Here is a 9,592-nt window from a genome sequence, read left to right as displayed (position 1 = left end):
GAAAGGTATAATCCATTTAGTTAAATACGCCAAGTTAAAGTTATACTTACTTCTTTACGCTCATATATAGCTTTGAAATCTAATAAAAATTAATTCCAAATTTAATAGTGGTTTTAAAAGTCACTAATACGGGTGTAGATAAGTGAGTGTAAGGAAGTGAGCATGTGTGGCATTACTCATGTAGTTTTTTAACTCATACATTGACACAATCCAAACTCGTTAAGTGAACACAAATTAACACCCCAACAATAAAGTTAGCATGTTCATCCTTCCAGTTTCCTCCCCTCCCAGAAAATTGAACCCAAACAGATTCCCTTATCAAGCAAAGGTCAAATTTGTTACTTCCTGTGAGAACTGATTATCAAACCAATAACTCGTACGAATTATAAATGGGAGTAGGTCTGTTACAAAAGACAAAGGCACCAGACTCGTACTTTACAAGGAAGCTATGACACGTTCCAGTATACATATATCCAGTCATGGCTACCACATTCTCAAATCATAATATTGCTTAACGTATATAGAAACAAACTGAGCACATCAAAATGCTCAAATATTTTCAATATGCTCGCCAATTATGCAAAAGAATATTGAAAGAAAAAAAAGGATAAAGAGCAGAAATGAGAAAAGAAAAAAAAAAAAAAATTACTTCTGGAAGCCACCGTATTGGTATTGTTCACCACTAAGGTTTGAGAAGATGTCATTTCCAGCCATTGGCTGTGAAGATGAGAACCCGGATCTACCAAGACCGGATCCAGCACCCATTGCTCTTCCCATGTAGTATGTTGGGGCCCTTGGGGGTCCCTTCTCTTTTTCCTCTAATCCATCACTCAATCCACCCACAATGCCAACTTCTGCAAGGGATACCTTCTTGGCTGCAAGTAGATTCAAATGAAAAGGCAATTAGGAGAGGCACGGGCACCCCAATTAATTAATACATGGCTGATACTACTAGTGCACACAAGTTGTGTAGAACTCCATCACATAATCGGCACAAATATTGTCAATTGAGTGGTAGGATCATATTATAGGGGTATTTATAGGGTATTTTGTCTTATTAAAAAACTTGTAGGGTCATATATGTCTTTTTGCTGGCCTTAGGGAGACATTGACAATTTCTTGGTAGTTTTTTTTTTTTTTTTTTGGGGGGGGTGGGGTATGAGGACAATATTCCAATTGTAAGTTTGAAAAATGCATTGTCAATTGAATGGTAGTTTGAGGAAGGTATGTGGACTTTTCGCCATTTTTTTTTTAAAAAAAATGATAACATATCAAGTTTATTAATAAATCATTCTTCAGATCTTAATACTCAAAAAATCAATTGTTCCACACAAGTTCATATCAGAATGCATGCAGCAAATCAAACATGCCAAGGGAAGGTAATTTGCTAGTCAAGATGAAGATAGATATACGTACGGGCAGATATATTAAGGTCAATCAGTCCACGGCTTAGTGAATCTGCCCAAATTCCCGACTTCACTTGGAAACTATCCTTCTTGGGTGGAGCCTTCGAGTCTGCTGAAGATTTTTCACTCAAATTGATATGGCTTCCGTCATTGCCATCATTCTGTGCGGGTTCTGAAGATACTGAATCAGAATGGGAACTGAATGCACCAAATAAATCAGATCCATCAAAACTGTTAAGCGGAACAGCAGCAAAGGGATCAAAAATGTTAGCGTCTGCCGGTGCAGAGTTCGGAGCTTTTGCTTCTGGCTGCACAACTGGATCGGGGATGGCAAAAAGATCCACTGTAGAAGAAGCTGAAGAAGAAATGGCAGGTTGGGAAGCAAATAGATCGACCTTAGTCTGCACAAATGGTACCAACAAAAGTTTGTTACTACAGAAGAAAAGGGGTCTTTAGCACCTAAAGGAGAAAAAAGTATACCTTTTAATCTTTCCTAAGGATACTTAAGCGCTTATAGGATTCATTAAATGACAACTAAAATAGTTTTCCACATGCTTGTGTGAACATTCTTTTAATTTAGGATAGATCAAATTTAATAACCTGTAGCAGTGGTTGATTTCAATTTATTATTCCCTCTCCTTTTAGCATCAAGGGCTCTGCTGGAGTTTCCAAAGACTGGCTACTATATGTCGTATAAAAGCAAACAGTCACCCATAAGTCGTATAAGAAATTTTAGTTACACTTTCATGATCATTTTACCCTTATATTGTAGAGGATGCCATTTTTATCCTTCTATTAATTGATTGAAGATATACCTATATTTACTTGGCCTTAGTTGATAGGTAAAAGGGAGGGAAAAAATTCAAACAACACAAAAATAAGGACAAAATTCTAAAAATAAAATCACTAAAAAAAAGTCATAAGAGTGAGACGAATGCCTCCAGCTACTTTTTCTAACTGCAGGTTGGTGGAGGAGGTTATATCACCACTCTTTTGAAACTTGAGAATAGATTATTGGATGGAGAAAATTTTCAAGGGGTGAAGCGAAACCAGAACCGAGCTATCATGAGTACAAAATAATCATATTTTATATTATTATAACTCTAGAATTCCAAGCAATATTATACAATAAACACAAGAGTGCAAATACACATTTGAAATAAATACTGGTTCTAGATTAATCCATTTGGCTAAAACAATGTATGGCACTATAGGACTTTCACCGCATGGGACAACAGTTTAAGGTTACAATGAATTGTTTTCCAGCAAAAACGCCTTTAATTAGCTCCCAAGCACACCAACAAGGACAACAGTTTCCAATTACAAAAAGTTTACACTGCGAAGTAAATGACCATTTCAAAATATTGAGAAACTAGTTTAAGATTACACTTCATGTCTCAAGTGTAATGGTAAATGAAACCAATCATAACATTCGAGCCTTTTTATTTTTCATGCTTTTCCTGGTCTCTAGCTCATCAGCTGGTAGAGCAGAGGACTGAAAATCCTCAAGTGATATCAAGATTCATTCCAAATAATTATTCTCACCATAGTAGTACAATAGAAACACCAAAAATTTCAAAAGTACACAAGACTGCAAAATAGAACTGTACTTCTTATAATTGAGATGTAAGAGTATCTGACCTGGGTTTCGGACCCTGGTCCCTTTTCTGCTTGGGGTGATGCTGATACAAAAGTTGCGTCAGCAAAAAGATCAACTTCTGATGAACTGTTATTCATAACAGGTTTTTCTGTGGGAACAGATGTTGGAGCATCCAAGAGGTCACCAACCAAACTTTCTCCAAACAGGTCCACCTGGTCAGAGCTTCCAGCAGCAACCTCTGTCAAAAAGGATTATTAACACAAAAAGGGCAGTACTTCAGCAATCAAAATCATTAGCATATCTAACTGACATATCAGCATAAGCTGCTCTGAGTCGGTGATGAGTGCCTCATTTGGTGAGTTATTGGGGGGGGTGGGGTGGGGTGGGGTGGGGAGAATAACATAAAAAGACACTTGATGTGCGGATTGTAGACACAGGCAACAAATAGATGCCAAATACATGCAAACATGTGGAGCATGAGACTCCTTTATTTTTTTGATAACAAGAAATCCTTCCAAGGTAGGGGCATTTCATGTACCCACCCTTGTAAGGTAAACCTCGGACTCGTGTAAAGCACTCCCTTCACATGCTAGCCCCAAGGAATTATTTGCACCCAAGGAGATTCGAACCTTAGACTAGATGGAAATGCCACCAAGACCAAGGCCCTTACCACTTTGAGCCAACCCCTTGAGGTTAACCATGAGACTCCTTTATTACTTATGAAAAATTAACAATTGCACCACAGGCAAAATCATCTCAGGATACTTACTATTATTGGAAGTTCCACGCGGATCAAAATCATCAATGTCATCCTCATAATTATTTGGAGGGGCACTCAAACTTTGAGAGGAAATTGAACTGTACTTATCTGAGTCATATAATTTAGTTGATGACTTTGATGCACTAGTTGAAATATTGTTCCCATCCTTGCTGCAAGACAGAATCTAAAATCAGCAAAATACAAAAGAGTTCAACAATTAGAGATGCAAAAGCATCAGTTTTTGCGGGTGAAAGCATGACGGAGGCAGAGAGTGGTAACATTGGTAATTAATAACCATGTTTCATGCAGTTTTCTGAGTCATAAAAATTAGCAGGTCAGTCCTATTGGAAATATTAAAGTCCATAACCATCTTGATATTTGCATGCACACAGGTAAAACTTTTAAAAACTAAGAACAATCTAGATCGGACACATGTGAACACACATAATATGATTCAATATATTTTTCCAAACTCTCACTGCAAGCATAATATCCGCAAACAGCAATGCGCCAGTGCCAGTTCATCAGTAACCATAATACTAAGAAGATCAGAGAAAATGGCAAGTATCCAAAGTGAACAACACGAATCTCTATTTGAATGAACTGAAACCAATAGAAAGGTATAACAGAAGATGACAAAAGATATGAAGCCCATGACCACCAAATATGTCCTTAAAAAGCTTATCCAACTATATGATAGCATAGTCCAATTTGGAATATACATGTAAAACTCTTATTAATTTGGCAACAAATCAGGAGAAGACGTAAACCCCTTACCTGCCATTGCGTGTAGAGCCCTTCTTCAATGCATTCCCCTTATTCTCGCTCGTAACCTTGGAGCGTGATTTTCCAAAAGTATCCTTCTCATACTTATCTTCTCCATATTTATCCCTGTCGCTATAACTATCCTTGAATCTATCACCATCTCTTGCACCACCTCCACTCTGGTAGCTGCTACTACTATATGAGGTTGAACCTGACTTGTATGTTATTCCAGATGAAGAAAGTCCAAAGTACCTAAAAGTAGCGATATTCACACAGTTCATTCACTGGAAAAAACCCAAAACAGAATTCCTAAAAGCCCACGTTAACCATATCATTTGAATTATTGAAGCATTGCTTACTTCTCACGGTTTGCAGCTGCTTTATTCCTAGCTTCTTGTATTTTATCCTTGTCATTCAAAAGGGCCACAATGTTTTCCACTTTCTTCCTCACATTTATACCCATATCCTTCCCATTTGGCTCAACATATTCAAAACTTGAGAGCGACTTTACGAACACAAAACCAAATAGAATGTGAGAAAACATTCAACGTCATTTTTGACACTGTAGAGAATTGCATGGACAAATATACAGAATCTTAGAGTCCTTACAGAGATTTGGAAAGTATGTTCTATAATTTCATCAACTGCACGTTCAGATCCATGTGCGACCAAATACTCGATGACGGCCAATGACTGATATATAAGCGATTTCAGGTGTTGATGGCATGAAAGAAGGCCCATTAAGCCACCAAGGTTCAGAGAACAGGTAAGTCAGATTATACTTACAATTTATACTTACCAAGAATGAAAAGTGTGGTCATAAATGTGGTAATACTAGAAATCTTACCTTATAGACATGGCGCCAGTCCTTTCCAGTCTCGGTTAATCTTGTCCACAGAACATTCATAACCATCTGACATTCAGTACTGAAAGATATCAAAAGTAATAAGGTAAGCTTAAGTGAAGCATGGCATCTTTCTTCATAGATTAGTACAAGTAATAGATATGTAAAATTAGAATACATACACAAGTTCAAACTTACAATTTTTTAGTGGCCTGTGCAATCTCCGCTAATGCAGTGCCATGAGGACCCCAAGGTTCATTATCCGTTGCATCAAGTACCTGCATTAATAAAGGTTTAAGAGTAATTTAAGCAACAAAAAAAAATCCTAAATCAAATTACATAAAAATAAGTCTAATAAACACGCATATTACTACTAATTACAATTTAATCATTCGCCATGAAAGTGCAAACCAAGCAACCAGCTATGAGTAAAAAAATGAAACAAAAACATAAACAATTGGCAGCATGATCTCAAAAGAGAAAGAATGAACCATAAATTGCAATACATAGAATTCTTGTATTAAGCATGAAATACAGACCAACTAGAATCAATAAAAGTAGAATATTCTGGCCTACTAAGACTGGCACCTGGAGAAAAACATCTACACTAATGATCAGTGAAAATCAACACTAGCTTGAAGGTTTGTAAGTAATTTAAGCAACAACAAAAGAAAATCCTAAATCAATTACTAATAAACACACATATTACTAATTACAATTTAATCATTCGCCATGAAAGTACAAACCAATCAATCAGCTATGAGTAAAAAAATGAAACATAAACATAAACAATCGGCAGCATGATCCCAAAAGCCAAAGAATAGTCCATAAATTGCAAAACATAGAATTATTGTAAGCATTCAATACAGACCAACTAGAATCAGTGGAATATTCAGGCCTACTAAGACAGTGGCACCTGGAGAAAAACATCTACACTAATTATCAGTGAACATCAACGCCAGCTTAGAATCAACTCCAGAAATCAAAAGATCTAATCAGCTTTCCCTACTTCTGCTAACTTCAACTTCGCGTCGAATATTATACATACGAAAATGACATCTTATATTTCACGAAGAAGAAGAAGAAGAAGAAGTTGTAATATCATTTAAACTCAAATATGAAAGTTGGCATGAAATGGAAATTGTAGCGACAAAATGAATAAAAGAATTCGCAACAAAAATAAATGCAAGTAGAAAAATCGAAATTCTTTGCAGGAAAAAAACAATTGTACCTTCTGTTCCATCTCGGGAACCTTCAGGACCTTCAGATTCACCTCCCTCTTTCTAGTCCCAAACAGAAAGAAAACAATGAGATTCTGATTTTAAAGCTCATCAGAATGGAAAAATACAGTTAGATTTAACAAAAACAAATCGAATTGAGAAAATCGCAACGGCGAGGGTTGGGAGGTTTCTCACATTTCTCGAACCGTTTGATCAATGACCTTCATGAAATCCATGACGGATGGATCTGCAAAATTGTGGTTAACACCAGGAGAAAACGAAAATTGTCAAGTGTAGATCTGGAGGAGTTGAGGTGTTTTAAAGTGTAGGAATGTTTATATGGAATTTAATTTTATTTGAGTATTGAAATAGCAAAGAGATCAGAGAACGAGAATGGTCTCATAGAAAAGGAATGAAATTACCTTATCAGATCTTGTTCGGTCGCGGAGGATGGACGTAAAGCGCTCGCTTTGTTGTGGTTTTGATCCAAGTGACACAGGTAAAACTGTAATAACGACAGCGCGGCTCCTCGTGCTTTGCTCAATTTGTTAATGCATTTTAGTGGTTTTTTTTTTTAAAAAAAAAAAAAGAAATGCTTGGTTGCATTACAAAGTCAACTTTTGGTCATTTTAATTCTAAGTGATATAGTCTATTTTAATTTCTTATTGTTTAAAATTTATTAATTTTAAAGTGATAAAAATTAAAAAATAAAAAGGGGGTCGTTGGCCACCCTATAGGGAGTGTCCTGCCACCCAGTTGAGCCTTGGGGATGAATCGGCCACTCTCAAGGCGCAAAAAGAAGAAAAAAAAAAAATAATAATAAATTTGGCCAGTTTGGCCTTTAAGAGTGGCTGAACCACCCCAAAAAAGCTATAAAATAGGCAAAAGCGGCCAATGAGGGTTGGAAGCCACCCCCATGCCCTTTGCCATGGCCCATTTTAATTTTAATGCAGGTGATTAACATAATGTATATGTGAACGTCAAACACACACATAAAACGTATAGATATATTTTATTATTGGATTTTCAAATCACAAAGTAATTGACCTTTTTTTTTTTTTTTTCAAAGGAATTGAGAAATAACATACGTCAATTGATGTAAAATAAATGTAACTTCATTTTTATTTTGTTACACTTACGTTATACCGGTAACAATTAGGGGTAAAAAGACAGTTAGAACTGCCTCTGCTAGCTATTTAGGCAGTTAGTAAAATTTACTAACCACTTCTGCTAACCGCCTAGCGATAGTGATTAATAAATCTAATAACCGCTAATCACTTTTTAAAAATAAAAAATAAAAAACAAAAAAACCAAAACGATGTTGTTTCAATGGTAATGCGATAATATCATACTACATACAATATCGTTTCTAAATTTTTATACATTTTTATATATATTTAAAAATTTTGGTTAATAAACTTTTTAGTACCTAAGTTTTCACTTTTATTTTTTTTATTGTTTTCCCACCTAGGGTTCAGATCGTATCATAAATGGTACCTGACTGATGTGTAAAGATAAATTTAATACCTTTGTCACATTCTATCAATCAAACTAATTTCGGTCACCCCATTCTGGTCTTAAGTGGCTCAATGGCCAAAATGGGGGTGGGTGGTTGGCCAAAATGGGGTGGTCAGGCCACCCCATATTTATATTTATATTTTTTTAAGTTTTGATTTTTTTAATTATTTTAATTATTTTAATGATTTTTTTTAAAAAAATTTTTGTTAAGACATGTGGCATGTTTTTGTTAGAACACATGTCAATCCGTTAGTTTGATTGATGGAATGGTGACAGAGTACTAAACCGATATTTACCTATAAGTTAGGTATCATTTGTGATATGAATTAAAACCTATGTGAGAAAAAAAAAAAAAAATCTAAATCTAAATACTAAAAAAGTTATCAACCCTAAAATTTTAAACACAAAAGCGACTCCGTTTCATATATATATATATAATAAATATATAGGCAGTTAGTAGTTTTTCTTAACTACTTTTAAAAGTGGTTAGTGTTTATTGCAGTTATTAACCGCCCGCTTTTTCACCATTTAAGTAACATGGCGTAAGTTAAAAGAGGATTTCGTCTCTTTTCTCTCTAGTCGCCAGAGAGAAAAGCGAAACTCTTTAGCCACACAGGGGAGGAGGGTTGGCCGTTTGGCTGCCTCCCTCCTCCCCTCGTTCTCCTCGCTCCGGTACTAGTTATTTATCTGATACCCTAGCTCTGGTGCCTCCTCTCTTCCCTTTCCTTACCGCTCCTTTCCCCCTCTGTTTTCTCCGTTTTTGCTCCTTCCCTGCCACTTTTCTTCCCTCGCCTTCATTTTCTGCAACAAGCTCTTTGGCCTTGTTTTGGCTCTTTGTGGGTTCGGCTTGTAGGAGGCTTTCTTTCAACCCCCCAGATTTTGTATGTAGTCGCCGCCGACCTGTGTCGCCACTTCGCTACCCTCTATTAGGGTTTTCTTTTATGCATCCCTACCACGTCGAGCTCCCACACCCCTTACGCGGTGGTTTCCGACCTGCACGGGTCCATCTCCCTTCCGGCTACAGTCTTCCCACTTTGTGCTCCTTTCCCCCCCCCCCCTTTTTTTTCCCCCTTTTTTTCTTGTTTGTGGTTGTTTTCAGGTCCTGCTTTGCCGATCTTCTCCGCGCCTGTTCGCCGCCCACCGTCCACTGCTGGGCCTTTCGACGCGTCCCCGTCGCGATGAGCTTCCAACGCCCCTCCAGTTTTACGTTCCCGGTGTGTGCGTGATCGGAGTGTGCTGTTTCTTTTCTTGTTTTATTTCTCTGTTTTGTTGTTTCTTTAAGATATATTTATGTTTTGGTGTGCGCTTTTTCCCTGTATTGTTTAATTTCCTTGTTTTGTTCGGCTTGTAATAAGGCTATTTCCTTTTCTCACTCGATCTATGCCGCCTTTGGGTTAATTAGTTTTGGTCTAGACTTTTGGGTTGTGGATGTGATTATTATCGAGACCTTTGGGTTGTGGATATGGTCATTATCCTGGC

At 36.8% G+C, this 9,592-nt stretch overlaps 1 protein-coding gene across 3 annotated transcripts; it reads right to left on the bottom strand.

The window, feature by feature from the left end:
- Positions 1-358: 358 nt before the first annotated feature.
- LOC132184349 (ENTH/VHS family protein) lies at positions 359-7,109 on the bottom strand. 3 transcript variants are annotated; one of them, XM_059597950.2, is made up of 12 exons: positions 7,018-7,109; positions 6,791-6,842; positions 6,607-6,658; positions 5,574-5,653; positions 5,379-5,457; positions 5,141-5,224; positions 4,891-5,036; positions 4,544-4,783; positions 3,776-3,936; positions 3,048-3,244; positions 1,417-1,807; positions 359-875 (listed from the first exon to the last, which is right to left on the bottom strand). In XM_059597950.2, the coding sequence occupies exons 2-12, from the start codon at positions 6,829-6,831 to the stop codon at positions 646-648; spliced, it is 1,701 nt and encodes a 566-aa protein (XP_059453933.2). In that variant the 5' UTR covers positions 6,832-6,842; positions 7,018-7,109; the 3' UTR covers positions 359-645. The 3 variants fall into 3 exon arrangements, with proteins under 3 accessions (XP_059453933.2, XP_059453932.2, XP_059453934.2); XM_059597949.2 differs by lacking the exon at positions 7,018-7,109 and having other exon boundaries at positions 6,791-6,979; XM_059597951.2 differs by lacking the exons at positions 6,607-6,658; positions 6,791-6,842; positions 7,018-7,109 and having other exon boundaries at positions 5,379-5,444; positions 5,574-5,626.
- Between the last annotated feature and the right edge of the window lie 2,483 nt (positions 7,110-9,592).

The sequence above is a fragment of the Corylus avellana genome, chromosome 7 (assembly GCF_965113065.1).
Source record: "Corylus avellana chromosome 7, dhCorAvel1.hap1.2, whole genome shotgun sequence".
NCBI classification, from domain to species: Eukaryota; Viridiplantae; Streptophyta; class Magnoliopsida; order Fagales; family Betulaceae; genus Corylus; species Corylus avellana.
The sequence above is the reverse complement of the archived record's forward strand: the minus strand, read 5'-3'. Positions and strand labels throughout refer to the sequence as shown.